The 26855-nt window shown below is 38.8% G+C and overlaps 1 protein-coding gene across 1 annotated transcript; it reads left to right on the top strand.

Moving 5' to 3' along the window:
• The first annotated feature begins 10899 nt into the window (after nt 1-10899).
• On the top strand, nt 10900-26797 carry chpfb (chondroitin polymerizing factor b). The gene is made up of 4 exons (XM_067459278.1): nt 10900-11352; nt 13777-14344; nt 20711-20893; nt 23562-26797. Exons 1-4 carry the CDS (start codon nt 11051-11053, stop codon nt 24822-24824), a joined length of 2316 nt encoding a protein of 771 aa, XP_067315379.1. The 5' UTR covers nt 10900-11050; the 3' UTR covers nt 24825-26797.
• Nucleotides 26798-26855: the final 58 nt, after the last annotated feature.

The raw sequence follows: 26855 nt of genomic DNA, 5'->3' as shown, positions 1-26855 counted from the left end.
TTGGCAGTCGTCTTGGCCCTACAGCTATATCAGTATCCTGTGTTATCAGCCAGAATTTGTCTGTTAGAACATTTTCTGGCCAAACGGAATGGATTTTAAATGTCCATGCCAAATCTTCCCATCAAAAAATTCAAAAATTCGTTGCTTTATCATATTCGTGTTCATAATATCAAATGTGGATAAAACTCATTTTAAAAGAGTTCTAATCTTTCTCCCAGGGCAATATTGGGACGGATTGATTTTTTTTATTATTTTTATGGCCATTGATATGTTCTTGCATCTGCCCCCCTTTTCTAGATGAAAATGACAGCATATAATTAGCTGTTTTGCTTGAGTTCATAAATTGGCAGACTGTTCCAGTAGCTTGGAGTTTAAACACACACACACACACACACACACACACACACACACACACACACACACACACACACACACACACACACACACACACACACACACACACACACACACACACACACACACACACACACACACACACACACACACACACACACACACACGTTGGTTTTTGTGAAATGTGGGGACATTCCATAGGCGTAATGGTTTTATACTGTAACCGTATTTTCTATCCTCTTACACTGCCCTTCCCCTAAACCTACTCATCACAGGAAACATTCTGCATTTTTACTTTCTAAAAAAAACTCATCCTGTGATTTATAAGCTTTTTGAAAAGTGGGGACATGGCCAATGTCCTCATATTTCACCCTCTCCTTGTAATACCTATGTCATACCCATGTCATTATACACATTTGTGTCCTCATATTTCACAAAAACATGCACCCCCCCCCCCCCCACACACACACACACATTCTGTTTTCGTGTCTTATGGGGACTTTCCATAGACATAATGACTTTTATACTGTTAAAACTATATATTCTATCCCCCTATCCCTAAACCTAATCACCAAAGAAATGTTTTACATTTTCAAGAAAAAGAAAAAAACATCACTTAGTATGATTTATATGCGGTTTTCAATGATTTTGAATTTGATAGTCTTTGTGAGATCAAATGTCCCAATAACTTATATAGCTGTCAAAATACAATATCCATCAGCATACTATTAACCAAACACCATTATACATAGGTATACCTGAACACACACACACACACTGGGGTTTCATGTTGGGGACATAATGATTTTATACCGTACAAACTATTTTCCACCCCCTGACCCTAAATTTAACCCTATTTTTAATAAATAATCTTTCTGATAAATATTTATTTAATAAAAAATATTACACAATATTTCTAAATTGAATGAACATCTTTCAGAAAAAAAACCCATAAAATATATATATTTTTTGCATAATTTTGAAAAAAAAAAACTTTATTGTACATTTCTTGTTTATGATATTAAGATCCCTTAACATAAATCTTCTATACTATATGGACACAGCTTGCTCTTGTATGAGGAAGGAAACCCATAATAAAAGGCTCTATGTCAATATGGCTTTTCCTGCTAATAACACTGTTGAAGAGGCAGAAGCCTCTGCGATCATGTGATCTGGGCTTTCCGAGGGAGGCGGTGGCATAGCGACATTATTTAGTAAACTCTGCCATACATTCCTTGCGTTTATCCCAGAGACAGTAAACAGCCTCAGTGTTCAGATGAAAACTGTGAGTTGTGAATGAACAATGCCTGGCTCAGGGCCTCAAACACTACGATGGCCTACTGTGAATATCACAACTGTGCCTGGACAATCATCTCCATCCACTCTGAAAGACCTTTGACCTTCAAATCAACCCATATGGCTTTATTCATTGTACTTTTTTTGGGTGAACAAGTGGCTATTTGAGGGGAAACTGAATAAAAGTTTTATAAGTATCTGTGGAGTTCGATAGCTTTTTCATTTTTTCAGGTCCTCTAAACCTCAAGGTGGAATCTATAGAGCTCACATTTTACCAGTGGCGATTTCTTTAAGACTGCAAGGGAAGCTCGGCTTCCCTTATAATGTCACAAAATTAATGGTCAAATATGTACTATTATATTAACATTGTATTGACTAAAATGCGTTAGAAAACGTTCATCTCAAAGACGAGTTCGTTCAGAATCAGTTACATATAGCAGGTCAGCTGACTCGATTTCCTTCTCATACATTCCCGCAGTGTCACAGCTCCCTATTGAAGCCCAGCGTCCATTGACTTCAATGGGGCTGCTTTGAACGGTTTTTTTCAGCGCTTCGAAACTAGACGGTCATTGGATAAACGCTGCGATTATGTCCCGCCCACGGACGCTCAGCGTCTCTGGGAGTGAATGGGGAGTGGGCTGGCCCGGACTCCGAGCTTCTGCGTGATGATTGGAGGGTCTGCATCTCCTTTTGACTGACAGCGATTCTGTACTATAAGGAATCACTGAAGCTATTCGCGCTCAGTCCCATCGCGGATTTCTCAAGTTCAGTCGAAATAAAAACTGCTGCAAACTATTTCTTTGATATTTGCTTGGCGAAATTGCTTGATTTTCACCATACATTTCACACAATTATACACCACATTCCTTGTTTCAGTTTTACAGAGTTTAATATTTTTTTAGATCGTTCATTCATTCACAGGGTAACAGACCATTTTCTTGAAAAGGAATATAGGGCAGAATTTACTTTAAAATAAATAAGACAATTGGCCGAAAATGAGCTTCCCCTCTCTGACAGACCAGTAGCCGCCACTGCATTTTACATATTTCAACTTTTCAGTGTTCCATTTTATAATTTTGTAAACATCATGGGAACACTATTTTGAATGTATTTTTAAAGTAACATTCCCATAATACTTGTTAACTGATAAAATGGAACGTTCCATTAACGTTCACATAACCAAAAGAAAAATGGGTAACACTTTATTTCGATATAGTCGCCTTTAGACATTTTACTAACTACAAGATGCATTGCTATATGTCAACCAGGCAACTATTAATAAACAGGCATTACTTTTTCCCACCTGGGCTGGGCTTGCTTTTTTGTTTTTTAATAATGACAAAAAAGTTATATTTTTGGGAAATGTAAAGGCCCTTTCACACCAAAAGCAAAATAATACTCTGGCTGTACAGTAGAGGGTGCAGTAAAAAAAAAAAAAAGCTTCCTGTTCTTTCAGCTTGAAGCTTATATACCCTATTTCTCTTTGGTGTGAAATGGCCTTTACATTTGAAGTGGATCATCAAAAGTCAGCAGTAAATACATTGGTTAATAAAGTGGAGGGAAGAGCAAAACTGACAGTAATCACGGCAGCCATCGGTAAGTTACGGAAGCGTATTGCATTCCCTTGAGAAAAAAAAAATCTACTCTGTTTTTCTGAATTAATGACTTAATTATCTCAGAATTATGAGAGAATTTTTCATGAATAATTTTTTTTTGCTCTGTTTTTCTGAATTAATGACTTTATCTCAGAATTTTTTTTGAAAAAAATTCTTGAAAAAAAAAAAATTTGTCCTGTTTTTCTGATTTAATGAGATCCCTCAAAATCCTGCCAAGAGCTCTATTTTAGCTGGATTGCATGGAAGTAAACATGTCCCGCCTTTCAAATTTAATCCGGATTTATTTTACTTTGGGTTTGAGACATTGTCTTTAAGTAATAAAAATGGTATTGTTTTTAATGCGTCAACTTTGTGCAGACACCTCAAGACAGCAGAAAAGAACATTCTGATCTGCTTGACATTGCTATTGCACTCCATGGGGATCCAGTATTTTCAACAATTGCCTGATTGTCTTTTGTGTCACCACGTAGCGCAGCCTGAATGCATTTCAGATGCATCATCTTAACACGATCACATAGTAATTCGTATCAATAGTACGAGTGTGAAATCGTGTCAAATGTATATCGTCTGGAATGTATATTGTGTGGAATGTATACTGAGATAATGCAAGTGCTACGCAGTCTTTTGCGTGCATATGATACGCACTTTATGGCGTGCATATGACATGCTCTTGGGTAGGTTGGGGGTGGTGGGGTGGGGGGTTTGTACGTATAATATGTCACAAAGTGCGTATCATAAGCACGTGAAAAACTGTGTACCATATGCACACCAAAACTCATTTTGGCGTATACATTCCCAAAGATTGACCACTTGTACTATTTATGCGCATTTTCATGAGATCGGGCCCGCAAAGCATACCATATTTGATATGGAGAAACAGGCAAATTCTTGAGGTGTCTGCACAAAATTGACGCACTAAAAACAATACCATTTATATTACATAAAGACAGCAGCAATGTTGCAAACCCAAAGGAAAATAAAACTGGATTAAACTTGAAATGCGGGACATGTTTACTTCCATGCAATCCAGCTAAAAGCAGGATTTTGAGGGATCTCATTAATTCAGAAAAACAGAACAAAATATTTTTTTTTCAAGACAAAATATCTCATAATTCAGAGATAATTAAGAAATGAAATTAAGAAAAACAGAGAAAAAACTTTTTATTCATGAAAAATGATCTCATAATTCTGAGATAATTAAGTCATTAATTCAGAAAAACAGAGTAGATTTTTTTTTTCAAGTGAATGCAATAAGCTTCCGTAGTAAGTCAATACTTAGCGAAAGGGAAATTTACTAGAAAAATTCAGTTAAAATATAGCTGTGATTTTTGTCTCTTGCATCGGCAGTCAAGAACAGATTTCCAAATGTGTCCAAAGAGGCTTTGGGGATTAAGGTCAATTCTAAACGGGGGAATTCACTGCTTGAAGCAGCATATCTGTCTTTTATAAATATGATAAAACTAAAGACTCTTCTGAGATATGAAGGATGCAATACTACTCTAGTCTCTTACACTGCAGGGCCATTTTTTGGGATTTCCGCCTGGATTTGGCCTACCCAAATTAAAAAGCTTCCCATACACACATACAGTGGTCTAGGTTCAAAATTGTGGTGTAATTTTACAGGAAACCCTTGAAGTTACATAAAACACTGCTAAAAGTGATAAATATGTAAGTATATGTTGTCTAAGCTGTAATAACCCCCCCAAAAAGTAGGCGCTTTTTTATTTTTTCCCCCCATAAATTCATTTTTGAAAGTGTGTAACTCAGGCCCTGTGTGCTCTAGGACCCTGCAGACAGTTTGGGCTATTTCCACTAAATTACAGAAAATAGTGGGGGAAAAAGAAATTTGTCTGTGTGTATGTTGTATGGAAGATTTATTCAAATGGGTCTGAAGGTATGACCATTTTTTGGGAAGTTATAAAAGCTTAAAGAACATATACTTACATGTTTTTGACTTTTAGCAGTGTTTTATGTAACTTTAAAGGGTTTACTTTTAAAAATTGCATCTAGAAAAATTTGAACCTAGACCACTGTATGTGTGTATGGAAGGCTTTTCAATTTGGGTAGGCCAAATCCAGGTGGAAATGGCACCAGAGTAATTTAGTGTAAATACATTACTTTGTGTAAAACAAATGGCAAAGTGATGCATATTTCCAGAAAGTAGAGACTCTAAGCTTTCAAATGGTACCAAATATGACATCATAGCTCCTCCACAGACATTTAAAATGGAAAGTATATACATGACGATGTCATTCCGGACCCTGTAAAGGGTCCACAGAGTTTAAGTGGCTAGAGGTACTCAAGATTAACATGAGATTGGCAGAAACTTTACCCTTTAACATGACGGCACATGGTAGTGGATGAGTTGAATCAATGTAACTCCACAACAACTAATGTAACGTTCACCAGACCAATCTCAATCTTTTAAGATTGAACATTGGTCTGGGGAGTCTGCTCTGCATTTTTACTGTACAAGAGGTGCGCTCAACGGGCATAGTTCAAATGACGCTGTTTGGATAGTCATTCAACCAATCAGACCATCGATCCATCGCTTCATCCGTCATTGTGTTAAACCCGCCAATAGCGTGGAAGGTGGAACTGTGCAAACATTCACAAAATATGAAGTGCCTAACTTGTTCTGGATAAGAAGTAAGAGCACGAAGCGTTGGTATTGACCAATCCGCCAGAAACAACTTTTTCGCAAATCCAGCATTGTACTGACCCTCGTGGGTGAAGCAATCATGTGTAAAATGATCTGCGCAAATATATAGCATTTTACCGACATTCTTTGGCACATTTCCTTCAAAAATGTAATTTAACCATGGTGTCCTCAGTGGCTCAGATGCCGGGAGTGTATAGAGACTTGTATGCTCGTTGGCAGGCCTACATCCATCCAACAACAGAACATTTGTAATGTTTTTTTTAGTGCAGACATTTTAGTACTTTAGCTGATACCTCGATACAGTGAGTAAACATAACTTGCAGTGCTTCTCACTCAGGGGTGTGTCTATGCTAAAATGGCATGTAATCACCAGTCATGGGCAGGGTTTTCCTCTTATATAGTAGTAGGGGGAGTAGTGTGTTATGAGAGATTGATAATGATTGATGGGGATAATACATTTTTTTAAATGGATTTTTACCATTTAAGGCTGGTTGTTTACTCACACTGTGGACACATGTCTGTGTTCAAACATCCTATAAAAGTGAATTTTGCATAATACAGTCCCTGACAAAAGTCTTGTCGCTTGTGTACAAATTGACCTAAAGTGCCGCTGAAATATATTTCTAATCAAGATTTTTTTTTTATAAGAAATGGCTCATTTTAATCCCACCAGCTTTTGTGATAATGTTTCAGTGAAAAACTAAACTTTCAAAAAGTATTCTAATATTTACAGCTTGGTAAAACCCATTGAGTCAATTTTTGCAAAGACATAAGTGTTGTCAACTTGTCATATGAGCTTCACCTGTGACTAATATTGGATCAATTAGGTCTCAAGTGTGTATAAAAAGAACCCCAGTACACTAGACCTTCACATCAACTGCAACTAGACCTCTGCAAACATGCCTAAGATTCATCCTGAGACTAAAGTTTTGATTATCAAGAGGCTGAAGACCAGATCCACTGCTGATGTGGCAGACACCTTCAATGTGTCTCAGCGTCAAATACAGAGGATAAAAAAAAAAGATTTGAAGAGACTGGAGACGTTTTTGACAAGCCCAGGTCAGGCAGACCCCGCAAGACAACTGCTCGAGAGGACCGTTTGTTGGCTCGAAAATCCAAGGCCAGCCCATTTTCCACTGCAGCAGAGCTCCACGAGACCTGCTCACCTGAAGTCCCTGTGTCAACCAGAACAGTTTGTCGGATTCTGTCTCGAAATGGCCTCCATGGTCGAATCAGTGCCCAGAAGCCAGCACTAAACAAAAGACAATTGAAATATCGTGTGGCATTTGCCAAGGCCCACAGCCTGCTAAAAGGATGGACGCAGGAAAAGTGGCAGAAGGTGGATTTTTCAGATGAATCTTCTGTTGAATTACACCACAGTCGCCGCAAATATTGCAGGAGACCTACTGGAGCCAGAATGGATCCGAGATTCACCCGGAAAACAGTGAAGTTTGGTGGCGGAAAAATCATGGTCTGGGGTTACATCCAGTATGGGGGTGTGCGAGAGATCTGCAGGGTGGAAGGCAACATCAATAGTCTAAAATACCAAGAAATCTTAGCTACCTCTTATTCCCAACCATAAAAGAGGCCAAATTCTGCAGCAGGACGGTGCTCCATCGCATACTTCCATCTCCACATCAAAGTTCCTCAAGGCGAAGAAGATCAAGATGCTCCAGGATTGGCCAGCCCAGTCACCAGACATGAACATCATTGAGCATTATGTGGGGTAGGATGAAAGAGGACGCATGGAAGACGAAACCAAAGAATATTGATGAACTCTGGGAGGCATGCAAGACTGCTTTCTTAGCTATTCCAGATGACTTCATCAATAAATTGTATGAATCCTTGTCAAACCGCATGGATGCAGACCTTCAAGCTCATGGAAGTCATACAAGATATTAAATTTGGATCTCACACCACCACAACTTAATTTGCTGACATATTTTTGTATTTGCAGTAAATTTGATCAATTTCTGTATAGGCAACAAAACTTTTGTCTTGACAAAATTTGACCTTTCTGTCTTGATTAAATGATAAATATTTTTTCTGTGAAAATTATTTATTTCAGTGTATTAAACATCATTTGGGAGGGTTTTAGCTTTTCATGTGAGCTATTTCTAACACCAATGAATTAATTAAAAGTCAGGTTAATATCAGGTATTTCTAGAAAATAGATAAGCGACAAGACTTTTGTCAGGGACTGTAAGTCCACTTTAATGGGAACGTTAGCAGAATGTTCTTATATATTTTTGTTAGCTAAATTTCAGCATGTGTCTGTGTTCATGTGGTTTAAAACTATGTTGCAAAACATAAATGCATCTTTCCAAATGGAACTCAAATTTCATTTTGTACACATCTGCTGCAGGTAATATTTTCTGGGGTCATTTGAAGGCACTCAATTTCCTAAACTTCTGCCTCCTAGTGGAAGAAAAAAACTACTACTTCACAAGTTCACACTTACATCAAATTAAATAGAGTAAAGGTTATGCGTATTTGGCGTGCTGTCCAGGGGAGGGCTCCGAGCTCGGATTTTTGTCCGAACCCAGAGTATTCCCCCCCTATTGGTATTGGATGGTCTAAAACTAGACTGTATTAGATTGGATTATGTAGAAGTCTAATAGGAGTTTTATTAAAGCACAGTGAGGAGATGGGGTGGTGGAGAGATGCTAAGAAACTGGCAACTGAAGGAAGGTAAGACAGCTGTATATATATACGCTCCTCCTGTTATTGATAAATTGATTAGTTTAGTATGCTCCACTCGTGTTTGATAGGTTTAATCATCTGGACATGCTCCGCATGGCTTAATTAGGTTACGTTATCTGACATGCTCCATTGTTTAATTATCTGAACATGCTCCTCCTAAAAATTAGTTAATAAAACTTCACATATTTTTAGATTTCTGAAAAATGTATTGACAGTTCTCTTGCATTTGTCCATTTTTAAATGAACACTGCCTGACGATGTCTGATCTTCACCTAAACAGCTACATCATCCATGTATCCCAGAGCACTAGTATGCACACAGAATTTTTAAATATTTCAACATTTTATATTTCCCATCAAATATAATATTTCCAAAAGTGTCAAGATTTTCTTACTAAAGACACTCTGGCTATTAAAAACCAATTTTTACTCCCAAGTAATGATCACCCTTAGGAGAACACTTCATGCTCTGCTTCATCTTCAGAAAGAAAACGTAACAGACCCAACTCATTGTCAGAATATTCACTGTGTTTTAACAACCACATACAAAGAGAAACATGTTTTCTCTGTAACAAGCGTGGGACAGAAAGACAGCACAGTTCCACTGTGTTCTTCAGTTTTAGCTGCAGGCATGTAGTAGGCTATAAGGAACAGATGGGATGCTCGAGGGGAGGCGAGAATGACAGAGAAAGATCTGAGCTGAGTTTTTCTGTATATTGCACCATGTCTGTGCACATCTTAAGTCTGAGAGTATAGCTATTTGCCTATAGTTGATTTATGGGATCAATTGTGTAGCATGGTATTATTGTGATGTGGTGTGTGTGTGTGTGTGTGTGTGTGTGTGTGTGTGTGTGTGTGTGTGTGTGTGTGTGTGTGTGTGTGTGTGTGTGTGGAAAGAAGATAACTTGTATGATGCACAATATGATTATATTGTTAATGCATGTTTAATAAAAGAACAGCAAAATCCCTGTTTAATTTTAAATGGAACATTTACAAACTTTTACCAAATCTGGACCCCCCGCCCACACACACACACACACACACACACACACACACACACACAATTGTTTTTGTGAAATGTGGGGACATTCCATAGGCGTAATGGTAAAAAAAAATAAAAAAATAAAAACGAATTCTGTATGATTTATAAGCCTTTTGAAAAGTGGCCAATATCCTCATATTTCACCCTCTCCTTTTAATGCCTATGTCATACCCATGTCATTGTACACATTTGTGTCCTGATATTTCACAAAAACAGGCACACACACACACACACACACACACACACACACACACACACACACACACACACACACACACACACACACACACACACAAACACACACACACACACACACACACACACACACACACACTCACATTTATAAATTATATGATTCACATGAGGTAAATGCATGTTATGGCAGAACAGGAACATCACTGTTTCATTTATATAACATTTACTCAATACTTTTAACTAAATGTAAAAAATAAAAATCTGGACCCACAATTTTCAGCCCATTTTTAAAAACAAGTGACTAACACACATTATTATTATTATTATTATTAGCCTAGGGTATTTGTCATTTGCCCAATGCTGCTCCACCCCCCCCCCAAGGTGCTTGTTTTCTCTTTTAAGATATATTTTTAAATGTTTAAAATAAGATCTAAGAAAGCCCCACCCCCCACCTTATATTAAGTGGCCTTAAGTACTATGTACTTACATCAAAAAATAAGTACAATGTACTTACTGTGTTCAAATTGTATTTCAAAACACCTTTACTGATATTGAGGTGGGATACGGGTAGAGTTAGGGACAGGTGTGTGGTGTGGGTCAGTTTAGTTTAGGGGTAAGGGAAGTGTCAACTGTGTAATTACAAATGTAATGTTAGTACATAGGCTAGTAGTTAAGGTCACCTAATAAAAAATGGGTCCCTTTTTTTATTATATTTTGGTGTGTTCCCCTTCTCTGTTTATGCGCCCATGTGTAGGATTACAATCATATTCTGAAACAGAATGATCGCCCTCTAGTGAGAGAAAGAAAGATCATAAACTTTCCAGGTCAAAAGCAGTTTCCTCGCAATATCCCAGACCAGGGCAAACGACCAAATTCGCTTTTACTCCTAAATTATAGCTGGAGTTAATGCTAGGTTTGCTGCGGTCTCGCAGATGGCGCCTCCTCCGTCCATGCCTCTGGCGAATGGCAGTATTCAGCGCTCAGAATTTGCATTGACTGACGTCTGGTTAGTAAAGGGCGGAGTCCGGAGCGATGACACGTCAGAAGCCAACAGAGACAGTCTCGTCTCTCTTTATAGGTGTGAAGAGAGAGCGACGCAATTCCCAGCCTCGTTCTGCCAAAAGCATCTCCTCGTTGTGCTGAGGAGCGGACAGTCCACTATTTGCTGCCGACGACTGAAAGCATGAGAATTTCAATGTTAGTTTCTCTCATCAGGCCGACCGGGCCGATTATTGTGGGCATCTCTCTGGGATTCACCCTGAGCCTTCTGAGCGTCACCTGGGTGGATGAGTCCTGCGACTCTGCCTGGATGGGAGCCGCCGACGGGATGCTCATAGGGCAGCCTGGGAGCTCAAAAGGGGCCCGCAAACCCAGTTCGATATCCACTGGCACAAGTGACAACGGAAATGTCGAAGAGGATTTTGAGCCCAGAATAGTACCTTATATCAAGCCTGCTCAGGAAGGTCCTCCAAAAAAAGTTGTCAGGTAGGTGTAGCTCCACCAGTGATTATATACAGTGCCCATCCTGAATGCAGTCGATCTATTTAGAGCACGCATGCAAGGTAGTAGCCTAAGTAATTTCCAAAAGGATTTTTTTTTGTTGACCATGTCACTTTTTTTCTTTTCTTTGTGGCTGTGGAGCTTTTCTGCAAGAAGTTTGCTGCTAAACTAAAGATACTGTCTTTTAAGCACATTTGTGAAAACTAGAATAGGACGCTGGGTATTTATAGAGCAAATTGGCTCCTGATCTTGGCCCTGATGTCATCAGATCACGTAAAGCGTGCTGTCCGTCAAGGATCAGCGGTTCACTAATCTCAACTACTATGACAGCCTCAACAACTTAACCGTAGCCTATACTTAAAGACACACACACACACACTTAACATTAACAACGAGGTATTTATTAACACCAGTAAAAACATTGTGTAATATGGTAACTATTTTCTGCTAAAATTACAAATATTGTAAATCCACTGTTATATTTTATTTAAGAATATTTAATTATATTTATTTAATTTTGTATTTAAAGTGGTTGCTAATAAAGTTACCATAGTCTTATTTTAGGAACTTTAAGAGTAACATTTTAAGGGATTCAATAAGATTTTCCAGTTGATATTTAATAATATACACAGTTAAAGGAAATGTAATTCAATTAATCATAAAATGTCCCTGATATGTCACTAGAAATCATGTTAGTTTCAAATACTTATATCACTGACAACAGTAGTCCGGTCAGGATATTGTCATTTAAAAGTTGTTGATGCAGCCTTCAACTCATGTTGATGTTGACATGTTGTGTTTTGGCCTGAAGCCCCACCTTCCACCTATCTATCAATCACAAAGTCAGTAGTGTTTTGGCATCCGGGTTTGCCAGATCTGCTCTAGTTACAACAGCTGCAGCACAAGCCTGCAGCCCCCCTCTCAGAAACTCAAGCTTTCGCACCTCGATCGCCCCCTCGGTGACCGGTCCCAGTATAGTTGCCCCTCTGTGTTTTCAAATGGATGCGAGGCAAACTAAACAATAAAATTACTCCTCAAATATTTTTTCCCCAAAGTTAGTTTATGTCATTGAAGGCAGTTATCGTCACAATGATTTCATTTCAAGTGTTCATTTTTAAAATAAGTTTAGTTTTAGTTAGTTATTTGATGCTATAAAAACAGGGGGTGTGACGTCATGATTGACAGCTGAGATCGACGTCTTCTCTGAGGGAAGTTGTCACTGAGGCACTAAAAGACTTTTTCGGGATTTTTGGGAGCAGATTGGAGCTTTAGCTTTAATTTCTACATTTCCATAACTGTTTATTTCACACCAACATAATTAATTGTTCTGTATCTGTGAGAGTGTGGGCGGGCTTTTAAAATAGCAGCAGTACTTCCTGCTCTCTACTGCGCAACTCCGGTCCCGAAATCTCTACTGCGCAGACTCGGTTCCTGCCGGAAAGCTTCAACTCTCCAAGCGGAAACGGATGATGTCACGTCGTCTATATTTTTTTACGGTCTATGCTGCAGCTACAAACGTTCCTGCTGGATCCTTCAACCTATCTGGCAACCTCGAGTCAGGGGGGGAGGGGGAGAGGGGATATGCTGCAGTACCAGTTTTGGCCACAATCTTACATACATTTCCTTTAATTAACAAATATTTTAACGAATATATCAGATAATATGGCATCTGCATCCATCCATCCTTTTTCCAAACCGCTTCTCGGACCATTAGGCAAGGAAACACCCTGGATGATCACAGTGACATGGCATCTGCAGTCTAAGAAATCAAGAAAATACACTTTTTGTGTGGAAAATACAGTTCTTTTCTGCAAAAGAGTGGTGCGTAATAAGCACGTTTCCATGTTTTTCAAACTTACAAAGAAGTCACGCAATAGTTTGGTAAGAAACAAATAAAATTAAATTATTATTGACTTAATCTTTCCCTCCGCCAAAGTTCTTATTTCCACTCTGATTGGCAAAACGTCTGTATTTCTCATGTGTCATTACTGAATGTGACCTGCTAGTTCAAATGTGTGGAATGAAGAAGAAAGTTTAAGAGCAGAAGAGAATTTTCTTTGAATAACTTAGACATGGTTTCAGATTTGAGATGGTCTTTTTTTCCATTAACTGTCACTCTATATAGAAAGAGTTGTAATAATATCATTCAGAAAACTATTTTGTGCTTCATGTGAAAAAAAAGACAGCAGAAAAGTTTGGATTGACATGGCGGTGAGTAAATAATGACCCAACTGCTGCCTATTTTGGACTTCTGTGTGTGGTATGTTATAAATAATTGGGCTGGTTTATTTGACCAACTGACACGGCAAACCCAGCTGTGCTTATGAGTTCATAATGTAACTGCTGTGATTCATATTTCTTTACTCTTCATGTTAGTTAGTAATGTATCCTTCATCCTTTTCTTTTTAGAGCGAAGTATGCCAGCACAGAGCTTGGAATCCGTGAACGTCTCTTTGTTTCAGTATTTACCTCTAAATCCACCATAAACACATTAGCCGTGGCCATTAACCGGACCCTCAACCACCACATAGATGGCCGACTCATCTTCTTTACAGGCACTCGCAATCGTAAACTCCCTAATGGAATGTTTGTGGTTGCCCATGGTGACGAGCGTCCAGTCCCAAACATGTACCAGTCTGTCCGATATCTTCTAGAACATCACATTGCTGAGAATGATTGGTTCTACCTCGTCCAGGATGATACCTATACCCAGCCCGAAAGGCTGAAGACTTTAGTAAGCCACCTGAGCATGGACCTTCAGCTTTACATGGGCCACCCAGGAGAGTTCATTGGAGGTGAAACCCAGGGGAGGTACTGTCACAGTGGACCAGGATTTCTACTCTCCCGCGCACTGCTTTTGAAGCTCCAGCCTTTCTTGGAGCAATGCAGGACTGACATCATAAGTTTTAGACCCGATGAGTGGCTCGGTCGCTGTATCATTGATTATGCAGGCATGAATTGTGTGGAGGAATATGAGGTAAGAGGTAATGATTAACTGAGGCTCGAATCTGCTTTATGATATCTATGCGAAATTGGTACAAGCATTTAAAAGGAAAGTTCTGTCACCATTTACTCACCCTCATATCTCAAAGGCAGATTTTTAAAGAATATTTCAGTTGTTTTTTTTATCCATATTGGGAAAGACAATGTGGTCCAGATGAAAATCTTTCATTCCACAGACGAAAGAAAGCCAACCAAGGTTATTGGAGTATCAGATTGAGATTGATATTCTATTGTGATTTTTATTAATATTTTGAATTACTTTATATCTTCCCTTTTATTTTATTTTTTTCATGTTTCATGTTTTTGGGCCCTATTTTAAAGGATATATATTGAAAATCAGACTTTTCCAATGTTTAAGTGCTATCGGTCCCCGTGCATCTCGCAACCCAGAAAACGTAAAAAAGCACAACCCAGTAACTTCATTTTGGTAAGCCTTTTTCTACAAGCATGTAAAAAGACGAGATTTCTCTCCCCTTCTGATGTAGGAAGGGGATTTATTATGATATTACCACCCCTTAATCTACAAGGTTCCACCCCTGCGCTGACCGTATTAGCATAGTTTTGTTAAAAAGTTCAAGCTCAAGGATGGATCAGTGGCACTTTTCGTGATCAAGTTTTTAGTCTCCATGGTCACAGCAGTAATGAAAGGGAGAGTGTGCACTTTTGATAATAGTTTATCTGAGTTGTTTTACAGATATAAAGTTTGCCAGTTTATTAAGCACCCCCCGAAAAGGCATGAGGTCTGTATATATTTGTTTACTGTTAGTTGTAACGAGTGGTTTTGAGTAATTGCTGTATATGCTGATGATAATGCAAGGGAAAGAGAGTGTTTATAGATAAGACTTTAAAGTGCACTTCTTGTTTAATTCAGCTCTAACGGTGATTTTCTGGAGGGAAAACAGCCGCTTCATCTTTTGTGTCATGAACTAGCCTGATGTCGTCATACTCAGATTCTAGTTAGAATATGAGTCTGGTACTGCTCCATTGAGCCAGGGTTGCCAAGTTTTTAAAACAAAACCTGCCAACTACCCTAAACAATAGCTTCTCTGGGGGTTCTCCAGGAAAAAAATGGTGTTTGGGGGGTAAAATGTGTGTTATTTTGGCAAGGTTGCCTGCTAAAATTCGCACTCATGCGCACTCGCACTATATATCACATAATAATCGCTTCAACCAGCGGACATAGAAAACAACCCGTGAAAAAAAAACTTGGCAACGCAGTGCCAAAGGATTAAAATGTAAAATATAATTTTTGTGTACATGTATATGTACATGTCATGATGGATAGTCATTGCATGTATCAGAATTAGCATATTTGCAGTAACGACGAGCGAGCAGACGTCATTGGATGAGCAGGTCCGTTTCTTCGCTAGAGAAGCGTTCAGCTTTTCCACTTGTAAATAGCTAATCTGTCATGGCACGAGCAGCTTTTAAAGGGACTGGGAGATGAGAATCTGGTTCAAATGCCTCAAAATAGCAACGCTCCAAAAATCCACCTGAACACTCCTCATTTTCAGACCAGCATGTCCAAGGTGCACAAATTGGCAGCAAATGCATTTGCTATTTAGACAACGCGCCACGCAGCACATGAAAATGATAACTGCGTCGGGCTGAAACGAGCAAAAAACTCTTGCATTGTGCCTGGTGCTACATTGTGTTGGGTGTATGATAGGGCCCTTAATGTTTTATTTTGTATAAAATCGTTTATGATTTTAGTTTAAGTTAATTATAATAACCCTGGTAAATACATGAGGGTGAGTAAATTATGACAGAATTGATTTTTTTTGGTTGAACTATGCCTTTAAATCAAGCATTAGAACAAAAATGGTATATGCATTTTCCATCAAGTGTACATTTCATTAGTTAGTTTCTGCTTTGTTCTTTGCAAACACAGAATGCACTAAATCTGAAGACAGCATCTGCTTCTTCCCCGTAATCACTCAGGCAGTTACATTTCTCACATCATGAGATTCCAATTAGTCACAAGCTAAAATAGTATCTTTCCCAGGGCAAATATGGCTGAGAGAGCTGTGTGCCCAAATGAGCTGAAGGAAGGGAGGAGGGGGGATTGGGGGGCTCAGAGGCTGAACTATGTACAGATCATCCTGGCAATTTTAAAAACAGGCCTGTGTTGATAAAGTAGACTTTTCATGTAGCTGGTTTCCCTTAGTTGGCAATGTTTATGCTGGTCACAAATGACTACATTTTTCACCCAGGGTCTCTAGTTTCGACAGGAAACCACATTACCCAAGGGCCCATGCTTTATTGAGAGGGAGCGCTGTATATTGAGAGTCTCAATGCAACAGGGAGGCCAAATATTCAATAGTTTACAGTATTTTTCAAATTCTGAGGCAGGTACATTGATATACTCAAACAAGCTCACAGTCATGTGAAAATGATCTGCATATGTTCTAGGCTTGGGCGGTAATACGGTAAAATGGTATACCGCGGGATCTAAAAATAGCAACGGTATCAGTTTCAATACCGTCAAACCGTCAAAAAAAAAACAGATCAACTTACATATTGCTGATCAACAATTAATTATTAAATATTTAATAAGTTGAACTAATTAAACTATTTACATATTAAATAATATTTATTTATTAAATGCCTAAATATGTGTATGCATTGTTGTGACAGCGTGGATGAGAGAGAAGTATTTTGGGTTTTGACGGTAAATACAGACGAGGCAATTTGCAAATTGTGCAACAAAAAGATGAATGCGAGAGATGGAAATACCTTGAACCTAAGGGCGTATATCAGAAACCACCATCCACTCACTGCTGCGTGGATGAAAAACCGAGCGCACCCTCGGACTATGCTGTAATATTGCCGAAGCCTTTTGTCACACAGCTGGCAATGTAAGCAATAAGCATGAACTCCACAAAAATCAAGTGGACATGGGACTCACAAAAAAAAATGTCAATTGTCTCATAACGGTAAGCATAAAACGTGCAGAGTTTCTCAGGGGCAGAGGCTCAAATGTAAAAAATAAAATAAAAATATATATAAAAAAATATATATATAAGCCAAGCCAACAGTTTGTTGACGCTGTCTGAGCCTTACATCATAATGTTTTAATTATTCACGGTAATACCGTATACCGAGGTAAAATAGGGAGGAGGTTTGACGGTATCAAAATTTGGATACCGCCCAAGCCTAATATGTTCAAAACATTTATTTCATATAATTAGCACCGAAGGTAGTATAGAGCAACATATATATTGGTTAAAATGTCATAATAAGTGCGATAAGCAATTGTTTGTGAGTTGGTGTGTTAAATGGGATTGGACATGGGTGGTGGCTGCTCCTTAGTAGATTATGCCCGTTTCAGTGGTTTGGCATAGAGGTGAAGTAAGACCTTCGCACTCTTAATAGTTTGATCTGATTGGATTCGAGTTTCTGCATGACTTACACTAATGTTCAAAAGTTTGCGGTCAGTAAGATTTTTTTTTTCCAGCAAAGGTACATTCATTTGATTTAAAAGGGACAAGAAAAGATATGTTAAAAAGTATTATTTATAGATAAAAATGCACATATATATCAAATAAATGCTGTTCTTTTAAACTTTCTATTTATAACAAAAATCCTTTAAAAAAATCATTTGCAACACAACTGTTTTCAACACTGATGATAATCTTGAGCACCAAAATTAGCATATTAAAATGAACGATGTCTCACTGAAGACTGGCATAATGACGCTGAAAATTCATCTTTTCGAATGGTTATGAATCAGCGTATTGATTCATGATTCGGATCGCCAATGTCACGTGTTTTTCAATTGAAACGCAAACCGAATCATGAATCAATACGCTGATTCATAACCATTCAAATCTTTATTTGAGGATTGAAAACAAACCCGCAAGAGAAGACATTGAAGATTGAAGAGAACACTGACATTGACATTGAAGAGAACACTGAATAAATTCGTAGTTTTTGTTATTTTTGGACCAAAAGGTATTTTCGATGCTTCAGGAGATTCTAATTAACCAGCTGATGTCACATATGGACTACTTTGATAATGTTTTTATGACCTTTCTGGACATGGACAGTATAGTGTGCATACAATTTCATTGAAGGAACAGAAAAGCTCTCGGACTAAATATAAAATATCTTAAACTGTGTTCTGAAGATGAACGGAGGTCTTACAGGCGAGGAACGACATTAGGGTGAGTCATTAATGACACCAATTTAATTTTTAATTTTTAAAGGGTACCCAAAATTTTTTGGTCAACTCAAACCCTCAGTCACCTGCCAAATAAAATTCAGACTTCAGTTCAGAAAAAACATGGGTGATGGTATCTATCAGGATGTGCGACCAAGGTTATGGGTTAGTATTTGTTTCAGTATTGCATAGGAAGTCTTTTCTGGCTATCACCAGACCAAACTCAATCTTTTAAGAGTCTGCTCTGTATTTTCTAATGCATAAAAGGTGTGATCAACAGCATAGTTCAAATGACTCTGTACACAATTGGATAGTTCTTCAACCAATCAGACCACAAGAGGCATGATCAACGTCATTGTGTTAAACCCGCCAATAGCGCGCCAGGTGGATAAGCCAGTCTGTGATTGGTTCCCACAAATGTGTATTAGAAGCAGGATAAATGTAGCCTGACAAGCCAGACCCACATCAAGATGTTTGGTCTGGAAACTGACCATAGACAGGGCTCAATCCGAGGGGCGGGATAAACGGTTGTCTTTCAAACTCCCTCTGCACGGCGTGCACGCAACTGGATAGTGCTACAACCAACCAGAGCAAAGAAGGTGAAGTGGAGCTAGTTGACAGATTAAACTTTCGCCGTATCCGGTCGGCAAAACTCCGACCACATCTTCCCTTCTTAAGAATGACTTCAGTGCCGTTCTTTTCTCAGAGAAAAGCTTAACTCCAAGTCTTCCAGAGTCGCGGTCAAAGCTGATTCGAAAGACCGCCGTTCACCAGTTTCTGTGTTTACTAGAAGCACGCAAACGTAACTCGGCCGTCATTATGTTAAGCCCCGCCCACCGACTCTATACACGATGTGATTGGCCCGACCAGAGTTTGGCGTTTAAAGCTCAGAAGTGTATTGAGAGTTGCTAGATGACACTTGCGGCATATTAGATTTGCTGCCGCTAGGGTGCGTTTAGATTTCTAGGCTAGGATAAATGAATATCCAGGTTTCCAGCCTGAGCTGCAGGGCGAAATTAAACACTTTCTCTTTCCGTAGCACGTCCATTGAAGCTTCGACATTCACTGGCCTATCAAGTGTAGTCATTTAGTCCATCTTCAACCTCGTGAAGTCGTTCGTCATGCACTTTGTAATAGGATTTCACTTGTTCCAATGTCACGTTCAGGGGTGAGTGCACAGGCTAGTTCTTTTTTTAAAAGAGAGTGAACTACTTGCGTCATGTCAGAAAGAAGCGCTACCCGGAGTCTTTCGAGATCTTCTCGTAAAGCCGTTATGCCCTCAGGGGCTGCCGCCGTGTCGTCGGCTTCGCTGTCTTTGAAAGTTGCTTTCTACTTGCCATTTTTGCTCCACCGTGACTTCAAGTAATAACGGCTCCAGATAATCGATTGTAGAGAGCGTATAATAGGACAAAAATCACACCAAATACGAAAACGAAAGAGGTCGGGAGCTACACTCGTGTACGTCTACTCACGCCATGCTTAAACCGGAAGTCCCAGGTCGAAATTGCGGGAAGATAAAGCTGGATTTACCAAGTCTGTAGGCAATCAGCATGTTTTGCAAATTGCTCATTTGCAAAAAAAGCTAAATGAGTATCACTGTAAAACTGTATGAACATTAAGAGCAAAGAAACAAATAATTGTTACTGTTGCAACTGGAAATTGCAGAAATAATGTGATCCACGGAGAAACAAAATCACAGGCTCGTTAGGTGAGCTGTCAGTCTCATGCAAGGGCAACATATCATTATACTGGGTTTAGGACAGTCTAGTTGTACAGTGACCAGACCATAAAGCATCAGTAATTCACACAGACCTGAACAGGCTGGTTTGGATCCGACATAAAACAAGTGAGTGTCCAGTCACCAGGATTACTTTAATTGAAAGATGCACTTGTTCTGCTGCTGAGCCAGGAAGTAAATGACTTCCTGTTCTCGGCAGGCCATCTGCAGACCTGCTGGGATTTGTGCAGTTAATTAGCGTGGTTACAACAAGACATTAAACAGCTACTGCAAATTGCAAGGGTCTGCTGGCTAGAGCTGACCAGAATTAACCTAGAGGTGCGTCTATGCTACTATGACCACATTCTTGTTATTGTGCCAAATGTTGAGGCATGTTAAAACACAATACATTTAAATAAGAGATACTATTGTGATCTAATTTTAATCTTACTTTACCTCAGGGACTGAATTATAAATATTTTACAATGGAAAACAACATGGACCTTCCCAGAGTGGGGAATGATGGATTCCAGAATGCTCTCACTGTCCATCCTGTGACCAGTGCAGAACTTATGTATCGTCTGCACAAACATTTCACAGAAATAGAACTGCAGAGGACCTATGAGGAGATTGAAAAACTGCAGGTTAGATATCTATCTATCTATCTATCTATCTATCTATCTATCTATCTATCTATCTGTCTGTCTGTCTGTCTGTCTGTCTGTCTGTCTGTCTATCTGTCTATCTGTCTATCTATCTATCTATCTATCTATCTATCTATCTATCTATCTATCTATCTATCTATCTATCTATCTATCTATCTATCTATCTACCTACCTACCTACCTATCATGTGGGTTGATTTGCTCTTTATTTTGTATACTTTATGCATATATTGCTTTAATATTGCTTAAAAAAAGGTCACCAAATACATACGGTTTTTGAAAGCATATCCATGCTACATTAACGTTACCTTGTCACAGCATGGGGCAGTACCCCCAAAGGTACATCTTTCTAACTACCCCTGTCTACTCTGTAAGTGGTGGTTCTCGTCCTTTTTGCCCTTAAAGTAATGTTTCTCAACTCCAATCCTCAGGAACCACCTACCAAAATGTTTTGGATGTCTACCTATTCAACAAACTAAAAAGCTGATGGGTGTTTAATTACGACTGGAGTTGATAAACACAGCCGTAAAGGGTGCATATTAGTACACTAGTGCTAAATTTAGACTATATGATATCTGCTCGATTTTGGTTATGAGGTAGACAATGATAAACGATTCTGACACATCTCTGATGTTGACCAATAGAAGTACAGAAGCTCCCATTCACTAGGCCTGCTCAATCATGTCAAAAATCATAATCATTATTTGGTTAATAATGAAATCGAAAAAATGATTATACAAAAGCATGTAGTGGTGAGTACTGCAAGCTTACGCGCCGCGTCGGTAGCCATCGTTTGTTTACGCTCTTGTTTCCGGAAGTCAGTCAGTAGTTCCACCTTCTCGATGACATCACGTAATGCGTAGTCTTTCATGTACAAAAATGTCAAACAAAAATATTATAAAGTCTGAAACCAGCATAAGGTACTATCTGCTAAAAAATATGGAATTGCTGGTCTCCAGCATAAGGTATCTTTTGCATGCTGGGAGGCAGAGGGTATTGAAGTATTTTTACTTTCCAAGTAGTTTTGTTTTTCCAGTATATGTACTTTATCAGTGTTTTCTTTTGAAAACGTTTACTTCACAACATTCCAAAACATAATATTGTATTTTTTTACTGCAATACATTTCATATTGAATATCATTTAATTAGGGCCGGGACTCGATAAAAAAAAAAATCTAATTAATTAGAGGCTTTGTAATTAATTAATCAAAATGAATCGCATTTTAATTGCATATAAATATATGACCTGAGAACAATGAGAAGTAATTTTTCACATGGATTTTTAGTATACCATTGAATAATGACTGAATACATAAGCTTAATCAACAAAATATTGTTTATTTATTTCAGTCCAGCAGACCAGTGCAATGTTTGCCATTAAAGGTGGGATAGGTAGAACTGATCTAAAACACTTTTGTCCAAATTTGTTTAAACTTTCTTTATATGTCAATACATAATTAAAATGTAAGTACTCTGAAAAGGAGAGTATAAAAATCGAGTGACTCTAGACTTTTTAATCTGCAATAAACACCGCTCATTATTTTCGTTCGGGACGAAAGAAATGATTGGCTGACTGTCACTCTCTCTCGCTACCATGGCGACCACCGCTTTCGCTACAGGATCTGCCCACATGCACGCGCTCGTTTGATTTGAGAAGTTCAAGAGGCAAGAAACCTAGGCAAAATTATGGCAGAGAAAGAGCATTCAAAATTCACAGTGCAGGGTTTTACAGTCAGCGAAGGCAAACAACTGTTGTGTTGAATTTCGCAAAATTTAACTTTAGATAACAAAATGCATGTGTAAAAGCTAGTACACCGCATCCAGGAACTTTTTTTTAGAACTAAGTTAGCTTTAGCTACTGCTAATCAACAATGCTTTCATCATGGAAACTCTTACATGCAAAACACAGTATATGTTATAAATGTTACACGAAATTCATCTTCATTACTGATGTTACTTGAAAAACATGATGCTACCCGTTTTCTTTGCCTTATAAATATAACTAGCTCGTTACAAAATCAAACAAAAATATATTTTAAACTTTACCAGTACCGGTATTCTAGCTTGATAGTGAGTACTAAAAGACATCTTATTTGTTTATATTCATACTTATAAAGTTTGATTTTTACTTCAATGTAGTGAAGTAAAAAGTTTGACATTATATATTATGCTTTGAAATGTAGTTGCTGTAAAAGTTTTCCAAAGAAAAAAGCTGATAAAGTAAAGTATAAGTGATAAAGTAAAGTGATAAAGTATACTTAAAAATTTACTTGAATAGAAAGAAAAAAATACTCCACTACTGTCCGCCTCTGGATGGGATGTTGGTTGTTGGTTTTCTGATCCCTAGCATGGGAGTGCTGTTAGACCAACTACTCAAGCGGTCATTTAGCTTGACCAGCACTATACCAGCTCTAACCAGCATAAAACTGCCTGGACAAACATGTAATTCATGCTGGTGTATGCTGTATTTTTCAGTCCAATTAGGTAGCCTTAAGGTGCTAATATAAACCCTTCAAGATGATATGGGTGTATTGCCCCAGTGACAAGCTGTTGCTCGCCTAAAGATACAGTGTATTGTATTAAGTATAAAGTATTAAGTGTAATGTTTTCTTTTTCAACTTTTCATGCATCTTACTTTCCACCCTCAGTCTGAGATAAAGAATGTCAGCGAAGTAGCAGCAGATGGAAACAAGAGTGCTCTATGGCCCATTGGCATCACACCTCCCTTTGAACCCAAAAGCCGCTTTGAGGTCCTGCGTTGGGACTACTTTACCGAAGATAACCTTTTCTCCTGTGTGGATGGTGCCCCTAAATGTCAGCTCAATGGTGCTGATCGGGATGACGTGACTGACGTCATCAAGGTTGCTGTTGAAGAGCTCAATAAAAAATACAACCCTTTTGTACAGTTGAGCACTCCACGGCTGGTGAACGGTTACAGGCGCTTGGACCAGACACGAGGGATGGAGTACACACTGGACCTGCAGGTCCAGGCCACGACTGAGTCTGGTCACCAGAAATCCATCGCACGGCGTGTACACCTTGTGCGACCCCTCAGTCAGGTAGAGATTATCCCCATGCCTTATGTCACAGAGGCTACACGAGTTCACGTGCTCCTTCCCCTCACTAGTTATGAGTCCCATGTAGCACTGCACTTCTTAGATCACTGTTCCTCCAATTTGTTTGAGACTGGCGAGAATGCAGTTCTTAATTTCCTGTTCACTTATGAACCAGCTGAGGCCCAAAAAGTGAGCACAAATGATGTGTTTGCAGAGGTCAAGGCCAAGATCACCGCAGTCGAGCGCAGATATCCCACCGTGAAGGTGTCCTGGATCAGCATAAAGACAGAAAGTCCTGGTGTCCTGCGGATCCTGGATATTGTTTCTAGGAAGCACCCGGTAGAAACACTCTTCCTCCTGGTCACAGCTGACACAGTACTCAAGTCAGAGTTCTTGAATCGCTGCCGCATGAACACCATCAGTGGCTGGCAGGCTTTCTTTCCCATCCATTTCCAAGACTTTGACCCCAGCGTGGCTTATCCAGACCAGGTTCCCCCTGCCTCGCGCGACCTGGTCAGAGAAGCGGGCCACTTTGACCGCTACACCTTCGAGGAGGCGTGTTTCTACAACTCTGACTATATGTCCTCGCGCACACGGATGTCTGAGGATTTGCGGGAGAATGAAGAGCTGCTGGAGAGCCTGGATCTTTATGACATGTTTGTGCAGTATTCGGGACTGCACGTGTTCCGTGCCATCGAGCCTGCTTTGCGGCAGGCGTTTCGCAACCGGACCTGCGATCCTCGTCTAAGTGAGGACGTGTTCCACCGCTGTCTCCAGAGCTCTCTGGAGGGCCAGGGATCACGTTCCCAGCTTGCCATGCTAATATTTGAACAAGAGCAGGGAAACAGCACCTGAGGAGCAACAGTAAGGCAACTGTAGACTGGCTAACCGGCTAACCGCTTCTCCTCCTTAACATCTGTCAACCAGTTCTCGAGTAAAAGGTTTTGATTATCTTACTGATTTCAAACAGAAGTGTTCTGAAAGAAATATTTTAAAACATTTAAGAAGAAATGTCTAGAGACCTCTTTTCTGTGAGCACTTGACTCACAACTGTTAATGCACTACAAAAATGTATACTGTTCTTTCACTGTGCTTTCCTGAACAATTTTAGAATTTTGTATTGCGGCATGTCTAATGATGCTGCCTGGTTAGGATGGATTGTTTTTAATGTTGTATTGCTAATTTGTAAATGTTATTTACCTTACAGACTAGTGACGGAGTTGGGAAAGAGAATGTGAATAGAAATTTTCGGTGATTATAGAGTTTTTTGTTTTGTTTTTTACTGTGACTGCAGCTGAGAGGAGAGAGGAAAATAAGTTCACAACAATAATGGACAGTTCAGAAAGGGCGAATGTATAAAGTTATTTCCGCAATGTATTGTGCATTATTTCAGATTTCAGAATCCACCCATGTTAGAAATGCATTCCAGTATTCCACCCACACTTCCTTTTCCCGTTAGCTTTGGCTGTCTGGGGCAACCTAACTATATTGTCCATGTAAAAATCGGTGCCTTTAAATCTGTTCCTTCACAGTGGAATGGTTCTCAACTATGCAACCAACCAACAAATGAACATAAGAACACTTTTTTTGTTTTGTTTTGCACATAAACGTAGTATTTAAGAATATTTATAATGTCAAAATGATGTTTTGGTGGTTTGTTTGTTTTCCTTTTCATATTTTGTTTCTGAAAAAGTTTGTGAGCAGAGCACCGTGTTGGGCTCTGTGGAACTGACATGCTATAATGAGATTATATGAGTTAGTGCATCACACGGCAGATGTTTACTGCGTGCGCTGTGCTGCTACTAACAGAAATGGTTACAGATGAAGAGCTTAAGAGGCTCTAATTCTATTTGTAGAAAGTGTGTCAATGTAGGAAAGGGTAAATTATTACTATTATTATTATTATTATTACTGTGTAATCATAACCTATTTGCTCACAACTTGTCAAAATCATATTAGTGTATCCATGTGAAATTCTGTTAAAAACAATCAAGTTATTCACTAAATACATCCAGAATTGCATGATCCCACAGAACATCTGTAGCCTTGAATGTCCCCGTTGTGGAGCCACCCCGCTTGAGTCGGTGTTACAAAGTTCATACAAAGCGGTGTTGATGAAACATGATAGGTGTTGGTGTTTTAGTATTACGCTCACTAGATGGCAGTAAAAGCATTTGTTTCCTCCTTGAAACGCTGTCCTCATGTACAAGGTTAATCTGTGGAAATAAATTATGCATATTCAATCAAAAGGCTCTGGCTTAAGAACAGTCACCAATACATTATTCAAAAAAATCAGATAAAAGACGAACTGATGGTGGGTTTAAGGTTATACTCTGATATTTTTGTTTCAGCCGTAGTGAGTATTAGCCTATTGTGTTTTCGTCCTGTATGCCAGATGGAAATGATGGATATTTAAATTCGAAATGTTACTACAATTTTCAAATGTATCTATTTGTATTTGAACGTGCTTGTATTTGAATACAAAATAAAGTCACCATCACCTTTACATTTTTATTTTCATACAAAGGATATTATTTAATAGTGTTGATTTATTACAGGTGATTTCAGAAAACAGTGTGCTCTAGTGTGGTGTTTTCCATGTTTCAAACCTAGAGACAGACTGTTTGTATCACAATGCAGAATTACATAAGACTGAGAAAGAACATAACACCTACTCACAGAAAAACGAGTGGTATATTTTAGCTGTTCTCCTATTGAGAAGTCTCATTATGTCATTAAGAAATGTGAAAAGGTGAAATGGCATAAGCACTGTACATTACCACAAGAAGAAACCAACTTTCTCTGCACTTGTCAACTGTTGCTTCAACTTGTTGTTTTGCCTTGTAACATTCACTAAGTTCCCGCTTTTCCATTCCAATAGGTAAT

The sequence above is a fragment of the Pseudorasbora parva genome, chromosome 12, assembly GCF_024679245.1.
Source record: "Pseudorasbora parva isolate DD20220531a chromosome 12, ASM2467924v1, whole genome shotgun sequence".
Lineage (NCBI taxonomy): Eukaryota > Metazoa > Chordata > Actinopteri > Cypriniformes > Gobionidae > Pseudorasbora > Pseudorasbora parva.
This window is presented reverse-complemented; position numbering and strand designations above follow the sequence as displayed.

Bases quoted from the DNA above. Each gene is read 5' to 3' on its own strand.
- chpfb (XM_067459278.1), top strand. From the start codon at position 11,051: ATGAGAATTTCAATGTTAGTTTCTCTCATCAGGCCGACCGGGCCGATT. The intron at 11,353-13,776 runs GTAGGTGTAGCT...TTTTCTTTTTAG, and splicing joins CCTCCAAAAAAAGTTGTCAG to AGCGAAGTATGCCAGCACAG. The intron at 20,894-23,561 runs GTTAGATATCTA...TTCCACCCTCAG, and splicing joins AGGAGATTGAAAAACTGCAG to TCTGAGATAAAGAATGTCAG.